This window comes from Salvelinus namaycush, chromosome 37, assembly GCF_016432855.1.
Source record: "Salvelinus namaycush isolate Seneca chromosome 37, SaNama_1.0, whole genome shotgun sequence".
In the NCBI taxonomy this organism is placed as follows: Eukaryota; Metazoa; Chordata; class Actinopteri; order Salmoniformes; family Salmonidae; genus Salvelinus; species Salvelinus namaycush.
In genome coordinates, this window is record NC_052343.1 from 18,434,125 (window position 1) to 18,455,851 (window position 21,727).

The following is a 21,727-nucleotide window of genomic DNA, read 5'->3' on the forward strand; positions in this document are numbered from 1 at the left end:
AATATCTCGAAGTGCTGTACAGAAACCCAGCCTAAAACCCCAAACAGCAAGCAATGCAGGTGTAGAAGCACGGTGGCTAGGAAAAACTCCCTAGAAAGGCCAAAACCTAGGAAGAAACCTAGAGAGGAACCAGGCTATGAGGGGTGGCCAGTCCTCTTCTGGCTGTGCCGGGTGGAGATTATAACAGCACATGGCCAAGATGTTCAAAATGTTCATAAGTGACAAGCATGGTCAAATAATAATCAGGATTAAATGTCAGTTGGCTTTTCATAGCCGATCATTAAGAGTTGAAAACAGCAGGTCTGGGACAGGTAGGGGTTCCATAACCGCAGGGAGAACAGTTGAAACTGGAACAGCAGCAAGGCCAGGTGGACTGGGGACAGCAAGGAGTCATCATGCCCGGTAGTCCTGACGTATGGTCCTAGGGCTCAGTTCCTCCGAGAGAGAGAAAGAAAGAGAGAAGGAGAGAATTAGAGGGAGCATACTTAAATTCACACAGGACACTGGATAAGACAGGAGAGGTACTCCAGATATAACCAACTGACCCTAGCCCCCCAACACATAAACTACTGCAGCATAAATACTGGAGGCTGAGACAGGAGGGGTCAGGAGACACTGTGGCCCCATCCGATGATACCCCCGGACAGGGCCAAACAGGAAGGATATAACCCCACCCACTTTGCCAAAGCACAGCCCCCGCACCACTAGAGGGATATCTTCAACCACCAACTTACAATCCTGAGACAAGGCCGAGTATAGCCCACAAAGATCTCCACCACAGCACAAACCAAGGGGGGGTGCCAACCCAGACAGGAAGATCACGTCAGTAACTCAACCCACTCAAGTGACGCACCCCTCCTAGGGACGGCATGAAAGAGCACCAGTAAGCCAGTGACTCAGCTCCTGTAATAGGGTTAGAGGCAGAGAATCCCAGTGGAGAGAGGGGAACCGGCCAGACAGAGACAGCAAGGGCGGTTCGTTGCTCCAGAGCCTTTCCGTTCACCTTCACACTCCTGGGCCAGACTACACTCAATCATATGACCTACTGAAGAGATAAGTCTTCAGTAAAGACTTAAAGGTTGAGACCGAGTCTGCGTCTCTCACATGGGTAGGCAGACCATTCCATAAAAATGGAGATCTATAGGAGAAAGCCCTGCCTCCAGCTGTTTGCTTAGAAATTCTAGGGACAATTAGGAGGCCTGCGTCTTGTGACCGTAGCGTACGTGTAGGTATGTACGGCAGGACCAACTCGGAAAGATAGGTAGGAGCAAGCCCATGTAACGCTTTATAGGTTAACAGTAAAACCTTGAAATCAGCCCTTGCCTTAACAGGAAGCCAGTGTAGGGAAGCTAGCACTGGAGTAATATGATCAAATTTCTTGGTTCTAGTCAGGATTCTAGCAGCCGTATTTAGCACTAACTGAAGTTTATTTAGTGCTTTATCCGGGTAGCCGGAAAGTAGAGCATTGCAGTAGTCTAACCTAGAAGTAACAAATGCATGGATTAATTTTTCTGCATCATTTTTGGACAGAAAATTTCAGATTTTTGCAATGTTACGTAGATGGAAAAAAGCTGTCCTTGAAACAGTCTTGATATGTTCGTCAAAAGAGAGATCAGGGTCCAGAGTAACGCCGAGGTCCTTCACAGTTTTATTTGAGATGACTTTACAACCATCAAGATTGTCAGATTTAACAGAAGATCTCTTTGTTTCTTGGGACCTAGAACAAGCATCTCTGTTTTGTCCGAGTTTAAAAGTAGAATGTTTTCAGCCATCCACTTCCTTATGTCTGAAACGCAGGCTTCTAGCGAGGGCAATTTTGGGGCTTCACCATGTTTCATTGAAATGTACAGCTGTGTGTCATCCGCATAGCAGTGAAAGTTAACATGTTTTCGAATAACATCCCCAAGAGGTAAAATATATAGTGAAAACAATAGTGGTCCTAAAACGGAACCTTGAGGAACACCGAAATGTACAGTTGATTTGTCAGAGGACAAACCATTCACAGAGACAAACTGATATCTTTCCGACAGATAAGATCTAAACCAGGCCAGAACTTGTCCGTGTAGACCAATTTGGGTTTCCAGTCTCTCCAAAAGAATGTGGTGATCGATGGTATCAAAGGCAGCACTAAGGTCTAGTAGCACGAGGACAGATGCAGAGCCTCGGTCTGACGCCATTAAAAGGTCATTTACCACCTTCACAAGTGCAGTCTCAGTGCTATGATGGGGTCTAAAACCAGACTGAAGCATTTCGTATACATTGTTTGTCTTCAGGAAGGCAGTGAGTTGCTACGCAACAGCTTTTTCAATTTTTTTTGAGAGGAATGGAAGATTCGATATAGGCCGATAGTTTTTTATATTTTCCGGGTCAAGGTTTGGCTTTTTCAAGAGAGGCTTTATTACTGCCACTTTTAGTGAGTTTGGTACACATCCGGTGGATAGAGAGCCGTTTATTATGTTCAACATAGGAGGGCCAAGCACATGAAGCAGCTCTTTCAGTAGTTTAGTTGGAATAGGATCCAGTATGCAGCTTGACGGTTTAGAGGCCATGATTATTTTCATCATTGTGTCAAGAGATATAGCACTAAAACACTTAAGTGTCTCTCCCGATCCCAGGCCCTGGCAGAGCTGTGCAGATCCAGGACAGCTAAGCCCTGGAGGAATACGCAGATTTAAAGAGGAGTCCGTAATTTGCTTTCTAATGATCATGATCTTTACCTCAAAGAAGTTCATGAATTTATTACTGCTGAAGTGAAAGCCATCCTCTCTTGGGGAATGCTGCTTTTTAGTTAGCTTTGCAACAGTATCAAAAATAAATTTTGGATTGTTCTTGTTTTCCTCAATTAAATTGATCGAGCAGCAGTGAGGGCTCTTCGATACTGCACGGTACTGTCTTTCCAAGCTAGTCGGAAGACTTCCAGTTTGGTGTGGCGCCATTTCCGTTCCAATTTTCTGGAAGCTTGCTTCAGAGCTCGGGTATTTTCTGTATACCAGGGAGCTAGTTTCTTATGACAAATGTTTTTCGTTTTTAGGGGTGCAACTGCATCTAGGGTATTGCGCAAGGTTAAATTGAGTTCCTCAGTTAGGTGGTTAACTGATTTTTGTTCTCTGACGTCCTTGGGTAGGCAGGAGTCTGGAAGGGCATCAAGGAATTTGTGTTGTCTGAGAATTTATAGCACGACTTTTGATGCTCCTTGGTTGGGGTCTGAGCAGATTATTTGTTGCGATTGCAAACGTAATAAAATGGTGGTCCGATAGTCCAGGATTGAGGAAAAACATTAAGATCTACAACATTTATTCCATGGGACAAAACTAGGTCCAGAGTATGACTGTGGCAGTGAGTAGGTCCAGAGACATGTTGTTCAGTTTGTTTTGATGTTTGGTGTGGGGGAACAAAATAAATGTGCGCACGCATGCAGCTGGTTTGGGTTCTGTGTTGTAATGGCTTTGTTCATATTTATAAACTGGGTGGTTCCAGCCCTGGTATATCAGACATTTATTTTTACTGCTCTAATTACATTGGTAACCAGTTTATAATGGCAAATCGGGGGGTTGTGATATGGCCAATATACCACAGCTAAGGGCTGTATCCCGGAACTCCGCATTGCATCGTACAAAAGAACAGCCCTTAACTGTGGTATATTGACCGTGTACCACACCCCCCTCGGGCCTTATTGCTTAAATATACACTGCCGTCCTCAAGAAGCATCTGGTACTATGAGAACTAGATATTTAAAATGCTTCCTTCCATGAAGTAACCATTGATCTCTAGGTAATTAGATTTTAAAAAGGCTCTATCCTATTGCCTTTGATTACACTACTACAAGGAAGGAAAGATGCATCTTAAATGAATAAGAGGTCTTCTCTCCCTCTGGCTGCATTTAAAAAAAACTGAAACAGTTATTCCAAATTGGCTTTGAGCAAAGATCTACTTTTTGTGGACACTTATGAACAAAGCTGTATCCTGATAATGCTCTTAATGTTAAATAAAATGTTAACATTTATTTATGAAACTGCGATCTTACATTTTTTTTTCCTGACCATAACTCAAAGTTCCAGGTCAGGTCACATCCTCAGGAAAAACTCCTGGACCTAATAATTTCACCAAAGGAGTAGAATGCACAAGAATGGCAGCAAGGACATCAAAGAAAGAACAGAGATCCCAGCCTGTCTAAGGTCTTTATTCACTTCCTCCAGAGAATCCTTTGTGACATAGTACTTAGACATGACAACAGGAAGGGGAACACAGTGAAATTGTTGTTTTGGAACAAAGTACAGACTGTCAGCTTTAACTTCAGTATTTTCATTCATATTGGGTGAACCGTTTAGAAATGACAGCACTTTTTTTGGGGGGGGGGGGGTTGTGTTTCAGAATATTTTGCGCCCAATAGAAATTAATGGTCTCATTTTGGAGTCACTTATTGTAAATAAGAATAGAACATTTAATATGGATTCTACCATGATTGCGTATAATGATGAAAGTTAGGCACAAGTCATATGTACGTCTAAATTTCTCAATCATGGTGGCGTTCACCCGATATGGATGAAAATACCCTCAAATTAAATCTAAACGTCTGCACTTTAACCTGTCGTCATTGTATAATTTCAAATCCAATGTGCTGGAGTACAGAGCCAAAACAAAATAAGTCACTGTCACAATACTGTTGGAGCTCACGAAATTTTGTAAAAGGGGACGAGGAGAGGTTACACCATTCTCTTGAAGTTGTCTATGGCTTCCGTTGCTTTCTCCAGCTCCGTCTGGCTCTGACGCAGCTGGAAGAGGGTTAGAGAGCAGTATCACAGGTCACCACACACTTCAGAAGCGGCTGATAATCTCACTTCACAAGCAGAGCCAAGCAAAACGTCTTTACTGTGGGAATGCCCCACGTTCCAAAACTAAAACCTGAGTAATAACATTCTACCACATCCCTCCTTACCTTCTCAGCGTCCAGCTCCTGTACTTTAACAGGCACCTTCTCCTTGTAGTCACTCTTATCCATCTTTTCTCTCAGTTTATCCATCTGTTTCTCCAGCTCTCCCTTCTTCACAGTCAGCTTGGCCACCTCCTTCTCCAAGTCTATCAGACCCTGGGAGAGAGATTAACGAGGAGAAAAGAAAAGGAAACGTAGTTGTGGAAAAAGTGAAACTAAATTTCACAGATGTCTGTTTGGCACACAGTCATCAGATGACTCTGGCTAACAGTGTATACTAATCACAACACAGAATAATGTGCGGTTGAAGCCCGTAAAATAGACCTCTTACCTTGAGCATGAGGTGGACGGTGCATCTATCGGAGGCAATGGCCACAGCACAGCCCTCTGGGACGGCCCCGGTGGCTGGGACGGGCTGGATGGTCTGGGAAAGAGACAGGGTCTGGATCTGCAGACTGTACTGCTCCACCAGAGACATTGTCTCACTGTCTATACACTGAAGGTAGCCTGGGGGGAAGGGGTATAATATGGTTATGTAAAACAAAACTATGAGAAGTGTTCCTTCTAGTCACCAAAGTAGATAATCATGCCAATTCTGACTAAATCATACACCCTTGCTATAACTAAGTAGTAAATATAGTACAGTGCTTATGGTCATGTATGAACTCACAATCGGCGCGTGTCTTGGTCAGGTTGTAGTCGGCCCTGAGTGAACGGATGGTCCGGACCACGGTCATCACAAACTCCATCTGACGGTCCACGTCCTCACTGTGCCAGCAGAACTAGAGACCACACAGAGACGACGGTCAGACAACCTCAAACCACAAATTACAGTCAATATAACACATTATACTGACATAGTGTACTCAGTGTATCAATAAAGTTCAATCCCTCAAATCTCTCCCTCCCTCACCTCCTCAGTCTCAGGGTAGGGCGTAACATGGATACTAGAACATTCATCCTGGGATCGTCGCCGTGGCAACCTCTGGTAGAGCTCCTCGCCCACGAAGGGCATTATGGGAGCTAGGAGACGCAGGCCAGTCTCCAGGCAGGTGAACAGGGTCTGTCTGCAGACTACAGCCTGGCTCTGAGACCCAATGTCCTCCTCCACCCTGGAGAACACTGGCTTCACACTCTCCTGCAGCGGTGAGCGAGGTAGAGAAGGGGGAAGGGACGAGGATGGCGGTTGGGAGCAGGAAATTAAGGAGTGGCAATATATTAATCCCACACACACACCATTTCACACTCGCAGGCAAACAGACTCACCAGATAGATGTCACAGAGCTCGTAGAGCCAGAAGTTGTAGATGGCTGTGGTGATAGCTGGGAAGTCGTAGGCCTGGAACCCTGCATTACACAGACCCACAGCAGTACACAGACGGGACAGAATCCACCGGTCTGACACACTCTCCTCCCCACACAGCTGACAGGAGGAGGAGAATTGGACATTTTACAGAAATATAAAACTAAATACCATCTTATCATACAAAGACCCATTTTCACTCACTATCAAATTAAGAGCATTTTCTCTAAGCAACTTTATTTTCCTTCATTTACATGGGCATGACACTGCAGTAAGCACACACTGAATAGATACAAATTCTATGGTAGAGATGTCACCCGTCTCTTACCTGGGCTTTCTCTGAAGGAACAAAGTTGTCTCCCAGCGTTCTCATGGCAAACTTCACAGCATTCCACAGTTTGTTACAGAAGTGACGGTAACCAAGGATACGATTCACATCCATGTTAATGTCCCTGCCTGAGAGAGTTAGAAAGGGTAGTGGTGGTGTGTACATGGCATGCCAGCCATAGCAATATGACACAGCCACACCACTAGATGGCAGTAGTGAGTGGTGTACCTTGGCTGGTGTAGGCACACAGGGCGAAGCGGAGGGCATCTGTGCCACACTCTGGGATACCAGTGGGGTAGTCAGACTTCTGTCCCTGCTTGGCCTTCTCTACCTCTACTGGGTCCAGATTACTGTCCTGCAGCTGGGCATACAGACCCTGCACACACACAGAGTCAGCAGAGACATCTATCTATGTCCTGGTGCTTCGTTCTAGGCCCTTAACCACACTTGCAGTTCAACAGCTATGTGACAACATAAATGCATGACACTTTTATTCAACGCAGCAAGACACTGTTGGTTCCTCAATCCACCTGATATAGTAAGAGTATGTGCTGCCTGTCCCCAGAGCCCTGTAGAGCAGTGGTCACCAACCGGACAATCTTCAAGGCATTCCTAGTCGAGCACCAAAGAAAAAGGCTTGCGCTCCTTTAAAAAAAATAGTGTTGCGCTGTTGGCGGTAGGTGCACTTGATTCAGATGCACCGCGCACCGGGTAGGCAAAGTATTCCCATTTTGAACCATTTCATTTGTCTGAAAAGACACACTCCGCCTACCCAGCACACCGGAAGAACTGTGGCTAAATCTAGTGTGCTTATTGCGCTGGCCATTCAGATAGCTCAAATCACCATGCCTACAGCTTCCACGACCCCGGTTACAGCAAAGTTTGATCCAAACCAAACCAAGTTTATAAAACTATGACCACAGAGCGACTGTCACAGAATACAGCAAAGAGCTGCTGTTTTTATGAGTTCATGTCAAAATTTATATTCAGTACTGTCAACGCTGTTTTTATTCAACACTATTACAAAACATAAAAACGCTCTTCTCCCTACTTCCCCTCGCGCTGCAATGAATTAGTAGCCAAGTGTCTCGATAGCCCTGCATTTGTATTATTATTAGCAGCTCATCATGTCTATTTTAATATCGAGGAATAGAGCAGGGACGTGAGAGGCGGACCCTCTGCTGCTCTCTCCCTCCCCTGAGACTAATGTAGTGTTCAAAACAACAGGGAACTCGGAAGAAAACGAGATCTGTCTGGGAAAATCGTTTCTAGATCACTGATGTCATGATTTGACCTCTTTTTCTTCTTCTTCGGTTGTCTTGAAAGCACCATGACCATCAGATAGATGCAGGTACCATAGTCCAGTATAAAAAAAACTGATCTATTTTGTTATCAAAGCTTGAGTTTTTTAAATATAATATGGTCTGAGAATTACTATATTGGCAAGCCAGGCATATGGCCAATATGCTGTGATAATGTATTAGGCCTACTGCACAAACCTCATTCCTACAGAATAGTTTTTAGGTTAAATGTTTTTTTTTTCTTCAAAATCATAGCGGTAGATATCGGCTTGCTTTTTGACTACGAAAGTGACCTTGACTCAGAAAAGGTTGGTGGCCACTGCTCTAGAGGGCTGACTCAGCTCTAGGCTTGAGCGATATACCGTTTATACTGTATACCGGGGTATTTCAGCTGGGGGATGCGTGCTACGCCACTGCTTTTAACTAGAAGTATAATTATAAGAAACCTAAGATGTGCCAAATAAATTATATCCAGCTCATGGCTCCAGCTGTGCAATTGGTTCACTAACTTGCTAGCTGTGGCTAGATCAAGCTTCTTGGTTACAGCTTATTGGTTACATTCAATCCCCTCCTGGATCAAGATCCCTGTTGCCTAAATTGTTTTGTGCCCCTTGTGTGCATTTCCAGTAATACTGTATACCCCAGTATGGTACAGAAACGGTATGACGGTAAGGAAATGTGGATACCTCCAAACCCTACTCAGCTCAGTTTGAGGGAGCAACACTAGGAGACAGATAAATGGCCTCAATAAAGCCTGGAATAGCTGCTTAATAAAGCAGACAGTACAACACCCCCCATGGGAACATGGTGTGTTACCTCCAGAGAGATGCCTGTGATGACGTCCAGAGGGTCGACGACGTTACCCAGAGATTTGCTCATCTTCCTCCCGTGGGCGTCCCTCACCACCGCATGGAGGTACACCTAGTATCAAACACAGCCATTATCATTACTATACAGGCTGTCCCCACTGTAATCAATGACATGCTACACCTGTCAGAGGCAGCAGGTGATTACTTCCAAATGAGCCGGACCTCTTTGAAGGGCAGCTTGCCGGTGAGTTTGAGGCCCATCATCACCATGCGGGCCACCCAGAAGAACAGGATGTCATGACCTGTCTCCAGCAGGCTGCCTGGATAGAACACACTCAGGTCCTGGTTCTGGACAGAGAGAGGACAACATGTATTACACACAGAGGGTATCACTCACTCAGCTCTAGACACACCTTACCCACACATTCAATATAGTCAAGACAGGAACTATGGAAAACTTATGTTAACTTTAATATACACACAGCCTCAGACACACACGCACCCACACACACAGCCTCACCTCGTTGGGCCAGCCGAAGATGGAGAAGGGGAAAATACCAGAGGAGAACCATGTATCCAGGACATCCTCATCTGTAACACAGGAAGTGAACAAAAATCACTGGGCAATTGGCAGAATAGTCCATTCCACTGTAAATGATCATCATTTGAGAGAAGATCTTACCCTGTCTGAGGGTGATCTTGTCAGTGGAGACGTTGAAGCGCTTGGCAGCTTTATCTCTGGCCTCCTCCTCTGTCCTCCCACTCACCCAGTAATGACCATCCATGTCCTAGAGGACGGGAGGGAGGGAGAAGGAAGCCAGAGAGATGGGACACGGGTTGTTAGGACAGGTGTGACTTAAAATGACACAGAGAAAATGAGAGAAACAGATCTCACCTCTCCTGGTTTGACTGAAGGGTCGTTCACGGTGACAAAGTAGGCTGGGATCCTGTGACCCCACCACAGCTGACGAGAGATACACCAGTCCCTGGGAAGGAGGGAGAATGAGAGAGGGATGAGTTCAAGTGAATATGTAAGAAATAAGAGGGGTGAGGAAACCTGAGCACAACTTGTGACAGATGAAACACTAAAGAAGAAAAGGGGTTTGGTGCTGGAGTAGAGGTGCTCACCGTTTTTAACTAGAGATCTAACCAGGATCTGTAATACACTTTATTTCTATAATGGAGAGAGTGTGGGGTGTCACCTTCTAATGCGTAGAGAGATGGAGCACATTAAAGAGTAGAACGGGGGGGTTCGAGCCCAGGCTCTGTCGCAGCCGGCCGCGACCGGGAAGTCCAATCGGCCTAGCGTCGTCCGGATTAGGCCGGTAGGGATATCCTTGTCTCATCGCACACTAGCGACTCCTGTGGCGGGCCGGGCGCAGTGCACGCTGACCAGGTCGCTAGGTGTACAGTGTTTCCTCCGACACATTGGTGTGGCTGGCTTCCGGGTTGGAGGCGCGCTGTGTTAATAAGAAGCAGTGGGTTGGGTTGTGTTTCGGAGGACGCATGGCTCTCGACCTTCGTCTCTCCCGAGCCCGTACGGGAGTTGTAGCGATGAGACAATACAGTAACTACTAATAATTGGATACCACGAAATCGGGGAGAAAAAGGGGGTAAAAAAAATATATATATATTTTTTAAGAGTATAACGGGAAGGACAGCGAGGAAAGAGAAAGACTGAGGACAAAAGAGAGGTATAGAAGGAAGAGGAAAACAGAACCAGAAAGGAGATGGAGGTGATAGAGGTGATAGAGGTGATAGAGGGATGGAATGGAGGTGATAGAGGGGATGGAGGGGATAGAGGTGATGGAGTGATAGAGGTGATAGAGGGGATGGAGGGGATAGAGGTGATAGAGTGATGGAATGGAGGTGATAGAGGGGATGGAGGGGATAGAGGTGATGGAGAAAGAGGAAGGGACTGGGAGAGGTGCAGAGTAAACCTACCTGATGTTGTCCAACCAGTTGAACCAGGTCTTATGGTGGTGGTCTGGGATGATTTTGAGTCTTCCCTCCCGGACCGAGTCAGCTGCCTGCTTGCCCATGTCAGCACAGTCCACATACCACTGAGGCTTCAGCAGGGGCTCCACTATGTCCTTAGAACGACTGGGGAGGAGAAACACTCACATTCAATACTATTCAAAATTCTCTCACTAACACGCTCCCACACCTGGACACAGACGTGACCACATTTCGCCCACAGATGCACGTGAAGCTGAAAAAAGGAATGCACATTGACTAGACTGTGTTGATGTGCTCGTAATGTGGACTGATCGTAGTACACCTGCAGACAGGCACCACCATGGGGTTGTCTTTGGTCTCCTTGAACTGGCCTCTGTCCTTCAGAGCCTGCAGCACAGCCTTCCTCGCTTCGAAACGTTTCATACCCTGAGAGAGAGCGAGAGATGAGAGAGAGAGAGAGGAGGTAGGCAGAGAAAAACAGAGAGGAAGTTACCAAACAGAACAACAAGGAGGAAAAGGAAGAAGTAGTGGGAGTGTACTGTACCAGGTGAAGAAGTAGTGGGAGTGTACTGTACCAGGTGAAGAAGTAGTGGGAGTGTACTGTACCAGGTGAAGAAGTAGTGGGAGTGTACTGTACCAGGTGAAGAAGTAGTGGGAGTGTACTGTACCAGGTGAAGAAGTAGTGGGAGTGTACTGTACCAGGTGAAGAAGTAGTGGGAGTGTACTGTACCAGGTGAAGAAGTAGTGGGAGTGTACTGTACCAGGTGAAGAAGTAGTGGGAGTGTACTGTACCAGGTGAAGAAGTAGTGGGAGTGTACTGTACCAGGTGAAGAAGTAGTGGGAGTGTACTGTACCAGGTGAAGAAGTAGTGGGAGTGTACTGTACCAAGAATGGAGCCGGCACATTGATGAGCAGGCCGTTCTCATCCAGGATGTTGATGAAGGCCAGGTTGTGTCTGTTTCCAACCTCATAATCATTATGGTCATGGGCTGGGGTTATCTTCACAGCACCTAGTGGAGAGAGAAGGTTCCGTACATCTCAACCATACAAACTAACAGTATCCCACTATTCCTTGGGCCACCAGACTAGCCCAGGACAGACACATGGCCAAACAGCATGGTTAGTACCCGTTCCAAAGTTGACGTCCACAAACTCATCAAACACGATGGGCATCTTCCTGTCACAGAAGGGATGAAGCACCATCTTCCCTTTAAGGTGCTGAGAGACACAGATAAACCAAAACCTGTTAGTTCTCAATTAGAATGACAAAAACATTCATCAAAAAAACATTTAAAATGTCAAGAAAGCATAACCTTTCATAGATTTTTCCAAAGAACGCATGTATTGGAAGGTTGTAGAGACGGCAGGGTGTGTGTGTGAGTTGTAGAGACCTGGTATCTGGGGTCGGCAGGGTGGACGGCCACAGCAGAATCTCCCAGCATGGTCTCTATACGAGTGGTCGCCACAATCACCTCCTCATCTGACAGTGAGACAAAGGGAGACATTTAATGAGGGAGGGAGAAAAAAATGGAAGGGTGAGATCAATTAACATAATTGACAGAAACACTCAAGATAAAGCCGTGTCCCTGTACCTCCCCAGCCCAAAATGATTCTCCCTTTTCTCTCTGTCTTACCTGATCCCTCTATCTTGTAGGAGAAGGAGACCAGTACTCCAAACTCCACTTTGTCCTTGTAGCCAGGCACGGGCAGCAGAGTCCTGCCAGTCAGCTCCTTCTTATCCACCTGGACAATACAGCATCATGGGAGTGTTCATTATGGTATGCAACAGAATGGACGTTTCAAAAACGGTTTAAAACATTTCACAACAGAATCATACCTCTATATCCGAGATGGCAGAGTTGAGGGTGCAGGACCAGTTGACCAGCCTCTTGCTCCTGTAGATCACGCCGTCCTCATGCAGACAAATGAACGCCTCCTGGACTGCATAGGACAGTTTCTAGAGAGGGCGTCACAATAGTTTAGTGTTGGGAACATTACAACGTTGGTAAACGCTCAGTCTAGACATGGTACTTTATGTATTAGACTAATAAAGCTCTCATAAGATGTCCATGATGACACAGTAAAAGGTGACAGGTAATGTAACGTAAAGTGTGAGGTAATGTAAATGATAGTAAACTCACAGGGTCCATGGTGAAGCAGGCTCTGTCCCAGTCCAGAGAGGAACCCAGCTTCTTCAGCTGGTGGTAAATACGGTCTCCCTTCCTACAACACAGCGCAGGGAGGAAGAAAGAGGGTGAGGGAGGAAGAAAGAGAGGAACTCTAGCTCTTACTTTCTCTTCTATTGTTGTTCTTTCTTTTGAAACCCTCTCTTCTTCTCCTTCCTCTCCCTCTACTCACAGGTTCTTCCACTTCCAGACCTCCTGGATGAACTGGTCTCTCCCCAGGTCGTGACGGCTCATGCCCCTCTCCCTCATCAGTTTTTTCTCCACCACCACCTGGGTGGCGATACCCGCGTGGTCACAGCCTGGGTTCCACAGGGTCGTCTCGCCACGCATACGGTGCCTGGGGAGAGGGAGGAAACAGGAAATGCACCATTATACTGCGATAAGGACAGAACTAGATTACAGCACTCCAGAATGTTGAGAATGGGATAAGACATGAATGTTGAGAGAGGTGAAGTGGGACACGTAGAGTCATGACAGCAAGACAGAGAAAGCAAGACAGCGAGAGAGATGGCTAGAGAGAAAGAAAGAGTGTGAGAGGTTGGTAGAAAGAATATAGAGTGAGACTGGTGAAAGGAGGTGAAAATAAAAACTGCTAGAAAGGGAGAGAGCAGGTTGGTGTAATCATATAGAGAATCCCATTACCATCTGGTCAGACAGTCCTGGATGGCATTGGTTAGGGCATGGCCTAAGTGAAGAGATCCCGTCACATTGGGCGGAGGGATACACATCATGAACACTCCACGGGGATTCGGCTCACTGATACTCTTCCGCTGAAGAATATAAGAACATCATAATAGCTTGATTATGACCTCAGCCATGGGCTAGTTAAATGTCACATTTCATAAACAAGCCTAAACTATGAAATACATAAAGAGAGTGACAGTCTCACCCCGTATTCAGGCTTGAAGTAACCCTGCTTCTCCCACCAGGAGTACCAGGCTGCCTCCACGTACTGAGGACTGTACGAGTCTGGCAGGGGGCTCAGGACGTCTGACACAGGGAGAGATAGGAGTTTAATATTCACCACACACACACACTTGAGTATAATAGAGAGAGTGGTGGATTATACATGGTTAATAACAGAGATCCTATTCAATTATTCACATTCCTAATTCTATGGTTAATAAGCACCTTTTTTCTCTCCAGGAGGGGTAGGGACGTCGTATGAGATCACTCCCAGGTCCTTCTTCTCTGGTTTGGCCTTTTTCTGGAGAGAGACCAGAATGAGACTGATGAGACCTATTGGCAAGACACCTACTGAATGACCTTATCTAGGCTGTAAAAACTGTAAAGGGAGTATACTTTAAGGATCATCATCTTGTTGGGTTCCAGTTGATCCACACAGCAATGGTCTTTGCAACAGGGAAAATGAGAAATGGAACCAGCCACCTGTCCATCTTCATACCTCTGTCGGGGGTGCCAGTTTCTTTTCTTGCTTTTTCTTCTCCTCCATCTCCTTCTTCTTTTGGAACTTCTCCAGCTTCTCTCTGTTTTTAGCCTCCTTCTTCAGCTGAGCTTCTGTCTTTGGTTTGCCTGAGTGAGAGAACACACTTCTTTTTTTTTATATACTTTGTTTTTATTGTAGGAACACAAAGAAAGTACAAATAAAGTAAAATAAAATAACAAAAAAGATCTGGCAGTTACAGTGCACTTCATACCTTCATCATCATATCAGTTACATTGGCATCTTTGAATTAGACCTTTTCCAAGTACAAAACCCATTTTCCCCAGTATTCCTGACCTCTCTCCTGTTGAGTTCTTAAAGCAAAGGTCATACGCTCCATGTGGTGTATTTCTTCTACAATGTCTATCCATTGTGTCACTGTGGGAGGGTCTTTTTGTAGCCATTTCCTAGTGATAGCCTTTTTACTGGCTGCCAGTAGGACCTTCAAGAGGTACTTTTCTCTATCGTGTAAGTTATCAGGTATTTCACCCAAGTACAAAGAAATTAATGTTTGTTCTATGTCAAATCCCATTATTTTTCCAATGTTAGATCTTATTTCTCCCCAGTAAGTTTCGATTGCGGGGCAGGACCAAAAGATATGAGAGTGGTCCGCCCTCAATAGACCGCATTCTCTCCAACAAGGGTGTGGTGAGCCAGTCTGTTTTGATTTCAGTTTAGGTGTTATGAAGAAACGTATAACATTCATCCAACAGAATTCTCTCCATGACCTTGAGTTGGTGGAGCTTTGTTGAGTCTCTAATATGTTCAACCATGTTTCATCAGTTATTTCTATGTTAAGTTCCTCCTTCCATTTCTTTTTAATATAGTTTGTAGAATGTTTCTTTGAGGATTGAATACCCAAGTAGAGATTTGAAATCGTTTTTTTGTTACTCCCCAAGTTGTATGCGTTAGTGAATACTTGGATTAATTTTGGAGGTGCTCGAGGGTCAGTCACTTTTATCTCCCTTAAGAAATAGTGTCGGATTTGTAGGTATCTGTAAAAATCTTGTTTATCCAAATCATGTTTTTTACTTAAGTCCTGGAAGTTATCTAGGTTCCCATTCCTTATAATTGTACTGAATGATGTGATGCCTTTCTGCGTCCATTGTTTAAATCTGCTGTCCTGAGTTGCAGGGATGAAGCTGGGGTCGTATGCGGGCCAACTCAGCAGTTTGATCTCTCTGTCTAAATTATTTTGCTTAACTACCCTAAACCATGTCTTCAGAGAGAAATGAATCCACTGATTTTGTCTATTGTATATTTCTTTTACCATGTCCTTATTTCCCAAAACTGACTGTATGGGTATCCCTGTCAAAGTAGTCTCGATGTCTTTCCATTTGGATTCGTATTCTGAATTGCACCAACAAACCAGAGGTCTCAATTGGGCTGACACATGATAATCTTTTAGGTTTGGTAAGGCCATACCCCCCAGTTTTTTGGTAATTGTAATGTTGTATATCTAGTTCTTGGTCTCTTACTGTTCCAGATAAACCTTGATATCCGTTTATCCCATTCCCTAAACTGTTTAGGTGGGATTTCTATGGGCAGTGATTGGAACAAATACAATAACCTCGGCAGGATGTTCATTTTGATTGTTTCAATTCTACTACTAAGATCTAAGGGAAGTGAGTTCCACCTGTCTAGGTCATCATATATTTTCTTGTTGATGTGATCGTAATTCATGCAATAAAGTTTGGGTGTATCTTTTGGTAGGTATACTCCAAGATATTTAATGGATGAAGAGGTCCAGGTGAAGTTATACCTACTCTTCAGCTCTTCCTGTGGGGTATAATTATATACTAGGGCTTGGGTCTTGTGTACGTTAAGCACATACCCTGAATATGTTCCAAATGTTTGTAGAACATCCATCAATCTAGGTACGCTTGAGCCTGGGTCTTTAAGGAATAACAGAACGTCATCAGCATACATGCATATCTTATGTTCACTGTCTCTTATTGTTATTCCCTCTAAGGTTGGGTCCTGTCTTATTGCCTGTGCTAATGGTTCGAGGTACAAGGAGAAGAGCGTGGGTGAAAGATTACAGACTTGTCTTGCCCCTCGCTCTAATTTTATCGTTCGTGTCAAATGTCCATTTATCTTTATTCTAGCGGTCGGACATGAATACAGTGTTTTGATGCACTGTATCACTTCTTTGTTGAAACCAAATCTTTCCATAACTTGGAATAAGTAATCCCATCCCACTGAATCAAATGCTTTTTCTGCATCTAGACTGATTAATATTGCACTTGTCTTATTCTGAGTAATGTGGTCCATGACATGTAGTGTTCTCCTTATATTGTCCTGTGTCTGCCTATTTTGTATGAAACCAGTTTGATCTCCGTCAATCAATTCTGGGATTATGTTCTCCATTCTTTTGGCTATTATTGATGCATATAGTTTATAATCTGTGTTAAGAATTGCGATAGGTCTATATGAACTGCATTCTTTCTTATTTTTACCCTCTTTTGGGATTACAGATATGATGGCCTCTCTCCATGACGGTGGGAGACCCCCCTCCCTCAGAGTCCAGTTAAAACAGGCCTTAAGTAGAGGTGCTAATTGTTCTCTCAAGGTCTTGAACCATTCTGAAGGGAAGCCATCAGTGCCTGGAGACTTGTTGACTTTTTGTTGAGATATTGCTTTATTAATTTATTCGGTGGATATTTCTAAAGTTAGCCTATCATTTTGCTCTGTCCCAATTGAGGGGAGATCAAGTGAGTTCAAAAAGTGCTCTATTGTCTGTGCATCTGCCTTCTCTGGTTGCTTGTACAGATTTGTGTAATATGATTCAAATGCATTCTGTATTTCATCTAATTTGCATGTGATCTTTTTTGTTTTGGGGTCGAGAGAACACACTTCTGAGAATAACACACTGATATGATAGAAATTCATATGATTCGGCTGGGTAGTGATACACAGGGGTGAGAACTCTGGAGAAGGATACAACTCACCTACTGTTCGTGTGTATGTATTTGCGTAGGATATCTACTGTTTGTGTGGAAGTATGTGCGTAAGTAAGGAGCAAGGTATAAAATGGATGTCTTTGTATAATGGACTTCAGAGTGCTCTCGTGAATAAACGTTTTGACTATTGTAAGCTGGGAAATCTGTCTGTTTCATTTAAACCAGAACCTTACAAACTCTGGGTTGCAGACTGAGTAGATTAATTGAAGTTTATGAACATTGATAACGAAATTCTCATAACACACACACTCAAACAAACTCAAGCTGACACACACACACACTCACGGAGTCACTCATGCTGCTATGTATCCAGAAAATATTCCTCTGATATAACTAACTGATAAGATGCCAAATGTAGTGAAAACAAACGGGTTTGCCATTCAGCTTGACAAGAAGACACCGTTGGTCTTCAGGATAATAAAGTTATTCTTCAATCTAAACTGATCTCACACAAAGAAACTTGGCAAGAATTTCTCTTGCATTTCCAGGTTGCAAATGTCATCATCTCAAGCAACTTTGCAGGTATACGAGTCAACTCACAATTATTATAATTGTTTTATTGCAATATACAATCGAACTGAAGCTGTTTGTCATTTTATTGATTCCATATTGTTTGCAAATTCTTAAAGCTGCAACGTAACTTTTTGGGCGACCCAACCAAATTCACATAGAAATGTGTGTTATAGATCTGCCATTCTCATTGAAAGCATGTTTAAGAAGTGGTAGATCTGTTCTACTTTCACTATTTCTATGCTTCCCGTTCTCAAGTTTAGTTTTTGCGTCTTTTACTTTCGGTTTTTGTACACCAGATTCAAACAGCTGAAAATACAATATTTTTGGTTATGGAAAATATATATTTCACAGGGGTTTAGATGGTACAATGATTCTCTACACTATACTTGCTTGTTATGTTATACAAACTGAAATTAGGCGCACTATTAGAATCTTAGCAACCAGAAAATGGGGGAGCAATTTCTGCATAGTGCGTCTTTAACACATACTACCAGACGAGTTTCTCACAGTCAAAGACATGGCCTAAGCCTCTTACCACTGGCAGCGTTGGCATCAGCAGTTGGATTAGCGTTAGCAGCAGGAACAGGAGCAACACTGGGTTTGGATGTGACGGGCACCATCTTCTCACACAGAGAGATCTGTCCCAGGACCTTGACAAACTGAGGCTGGTTGACACAGGTCAGAAACCACCTGGTCACGTTCGTCAGGGCTTTCCTGTTGGATGGCTCCAAGGCCTAGTATGACATAATAAGAGGAATGTTATTGGAGTTCAAACAATGTGAAACAGGAAGATCTTACATTGGATGTTGCATGCAATTTCAGTCGAGTTGCTTTACGTATCACCAAAGTTGCTTGAGATGATTTCATTTGCAATCTGCAACAGAAATTGCATACGGATTGCTTTGTGTGACGTCAGCTTTACAGTACAACTGGGGTGTATTCATTACGCCGATTCTGTTGCAAAACGTTTTGCAAGAGAAACGGTTTACTCCAAATGGAAAACGTTTTATACAACGAAAACTAGTGTTTCTATAGGACAAACGCAGGTAGGCCCCCCGTTTTGTTCTGCTTGCTCCATTTGCTTCCATTTAGTTCTTAAACGGTAAACAGGTTCTGTTGCAAGACGTAATAAATACAACCCAGCACTCACTTACCAGACAGTCTGTTAACAGAAGACAAGTACTTTCACTTCTTCCTAACTTTAAAGAATGAGGAAGAGGATATACATATAAGATAAATGTTAACAAAGATTTGGCTCACGTATTTGAAGGGCAGGAGTGCTGCGGTTGCCACAGCGATGTCGGCCAGAGTGAGGCTGTCTCCCACCAGGAATGTTCTAGGCTCCAGGTTCTTATCTAGAACGTTTAGCACGCGCATCATCTCAGCATGAGAACTCTGCTGAAGCTGCATCAGAAAAATCAGAATCAGAAAAAACAATTGGTAATCAACATTGTTAACACAGGAATTTGTCTTGGGCTGTGTTATATTCCAGATTAGTGTTCCCTCTACTTGCTTTGTCATTGTTCAATCACTCCCATACTAACATTAATTTGAAATTAAGCAAATATTCACCATTATACTCCTATTTGTGTTTGTGACTGCATGGGTTGCTGCCAGTGGTGAGACCCCTCTCCCTCACCTTCTTATCCACTCCCATCACCCCCAGCAGTGGGAACACCACAGCACAGGACACAGGAGTCAGCTCATTGTCTGCAAAGCTGAGCCACTGCCACACCTGGCTCTCCTGCTTAGCATTCGATCCGGTCCTCTTCCCCTGAGAGGCTAGGTACCATGCAACAGCACTGGCCCCAGAGAGCACCTCACCTCCCCCAGAGTCCAGCACCAAGCCGGGGCGAGAGCACAGGGCCAGGGAAGCAGGAGGGTCCTCTATGAGTGTGCAGGGCCGAGAGGGGCAGAACTCTGCAGCGACCAGGGCCATGAGGCTCCTGAAGTCATCAGGATGGGGGGAGACGTAGAGGGAAGCCATCCCTAGGAGAGGGGGGAGAATGATGACGGAGATGGGTGTGTCAGACAATATAATGGCTGGCAAAATATAATGCTTCGTGAAATAGTACAGACTATTGGATGCAAACCACTTCACAAGTCATCCAATCTCAGCTAAAACTAGCAGGCTAGCTACATAACAGTCGGCAGTACCGTTACTGTTTTGGGCATGTTTGTTTATGCTAACTTAAGTTATGCTATACTAACGTGACATCTCTTGCAAGTAACAAACGCTAACGTTAGCTAAAAATATGGTAAGTAAACAGACAGTTCCACAAACAGAGATCTGCGCAGATAGCTATGCATCGACTCATGCAATATTTTCTAGTGCAACTAACCTGTCAAACAGAAAATACATGCTAACAGGCTAGCTAGCTAACTTAACCATTAGCGGACTAAACTCCACTCTATGGTGAAGGAAGTTTATGAGCGGAGTTTAGTCGGTTAGCTAATCATCAGCTTTGGCAAGCTGTAACGTTAAAAGGGACAATATGCAGGTGCTATATCCATTGTAAATAAATGATATGTACCCATTCATTCTTGACAAATATAACATAGCTAAATGCCTCATGAGCTTCGTTCAATGGTCGTACGCCATCAGAACCCAAAATATAAGCTTGTTTTACTCCAATGTTTGTAAACAAAGTAACGTTAGCTAAATGTAAACAAACACGGTATAGCCCCCAATTATTTTTTAAACTATCATGTTGAGATCATGAATGGTCAGTCCTTGCATCCATAGCTCCATCTATGAACTTGAGAGTTGTTACATTTCACCAGCCCCATCCCTCTGCTTTTTACCGTAAAAAGTGGTAGTTATTCGCCTGCCTTACACCATTAATTACGTACACAAACTTTTGATATAATACATAATTTTAAACTAAATGGCACTTGCAAAAGTTGTCCATACCTTTGAATGAATAAGAAAGGGACGTCAACTCATGAGTTCCGGATAAGCAGCGTATTACAATAGTCGGCCGTCTGACGCAATGTGGCGCACATGTTTGGTTCGAAGGACTCTTTGGTCAGATTCATTTCCGCCACACCAAGGCGGTCTGTAAGAATGCCTTTTCCAAATTGACAATGACATTTGTCCAGAGTCTCACTCAGACCAATTATTGCAGTGTTATGAATGTGCAAATTAAAACGATCCAGCTTTAAGGCAAAATATATTGATAGACAAATTAAAAAATTGCATTAGTCTGAGTGGGTGTGATCAATCAATTATCCTTTTTTAATCAAGCAAGCATATAGTTCATAAAGTAACATCAATTCTAACACCTATTACCATTTGAACTCACACAGTGAAAGCATGTTTCCCCAAAATAATACCATATTGTAATTGATCAAATGGCCATGGGGCTACCCTGCTTCACTTAATGACACATATACCATTCATCTCAGCTTTAGTCTTTTGGGATCCTGCTTCTTTACAACTAAGAAGTCATCTACTTTAGGGAGCAAAAAAATATGAAAATGCATTGTGTGCCTAACTATGGGTTTATGTTAGACAGCTTAGCTAGAGGCTTTGGCATTGCGGTGTACCCATCAATTCTCTCTTGCTATCTGGTGCATATTTACATACTTTATAAGAATACGATACACAATTTTCAAGGTTTGCAATAAATCTGCAATGTTATTGATGAACAATCTCTGTAGACCCAAACCATCCACAGTTCTGGTCCTGCCCAAAGGCCTCCATCACATTCTCCACAACCGTTTCCGCGCTCCCTACTACCAGCCCTCCTGCCAACCTCACCGCGTTCCCCACCCCATTCCCACACCTCCACGCCAGCTTCCCCATTCCCCCACCCACTGCCTTCACCTGCCCTCCCATCTCAGACACCACCGACCCCACATACCCCCCACCCTGCTCCCACGCCTGGTCCCCGACCACTCTGGACACCCACCAGGCACTGTCCACGATCCCCCTGAAAATGCCCACCCCATCCCAGGCCAGGGTGCCCACCCCTGTGACCCCATCCTGG

The 21,727-nt window shown here is 44.2% G+C and overlaps 1 protein-coding gene across 1 annotated transcript; it reads right to left on the bottom strand.

Moving 5' to 3' along the window:
- Positions 1-4,164: 4,164 nt before the first annotated feature.
- Positions 4,165-20,713, bottom strand: LOC120031195 (valine--tRNA ligase-like). Its single transcript, XM_038976835.1, has 30 exons — positions 20,650-20,713; positions 19,375-19,724; positions 18,996-19,139; positions 18,271-18,469; positions 14,221-14,348; positions 13,947-14,022; positions 13,705-13,805; positions 13,458-13,585; positions 12,988-13,152; positions 12,771-12,852; positions 12,467-12,586; positions 12,264-12,372; positions 12,021-12,109; positions 11,757-11,847; positions 11,515-11,639; positions 10,952-11,055; positions 10,615-10,773; positions 9,566-9,656; positions 9,353-9,458; positions 9,191-9,261; positions 8,893-9,018; positions 8,678-8,782; positions 6,789-6,936; positions 6,561-6,688; positions 6,197-6,352; positions 5,844-6,068; positions 5,601-5,712; positions 5,262-5,437; positions 4,937-5,086; positions 4,165-4,772 (listed from the first exon to the last, which is right to left on the bottom strand). The coding sequence occupies exons 2-30, from the start codon at positions 19,720-19,722 to the stop codon at positions 4,704-4,706; spliced, it is 3,831 nt and encodes a 1,276-aa protein (XP_038832763.1). The 5' UTR covers positions 19,723-19,724; positions 20,650-20,713; the 3' UTR covers positions 4,165-4,703.
- Between the last annotated feature and the right edge of the window lie 1,014 nt (positions 20,714-21,727).

Excerpts from the sequence above, each read along its gene's own strand:
- LOC120031195 (XM_038976835.1), bottom strand. The coding sequence starts at position 19,722 with ATGGCTTCCCTCTACGTCTCCCCCCATCCTGATGACTTCAGGAGCCTC. Across the intron at positions 11,056-11,514 it reads ATGTGCCGGCTCCATTCTTG|GGTATGAAACGTTTCGAAGC; the intron begins GTACAGTACACT and ends GCTCTCTCTCAG. Across the intron at positions 9,459-9,565 it reads CTTCAGTCAAACCAGGAGAG|GACATGGATGGTCATTACTG; the intron begins GTGAGATCTGTT and ends CCCGTCCTCTAG.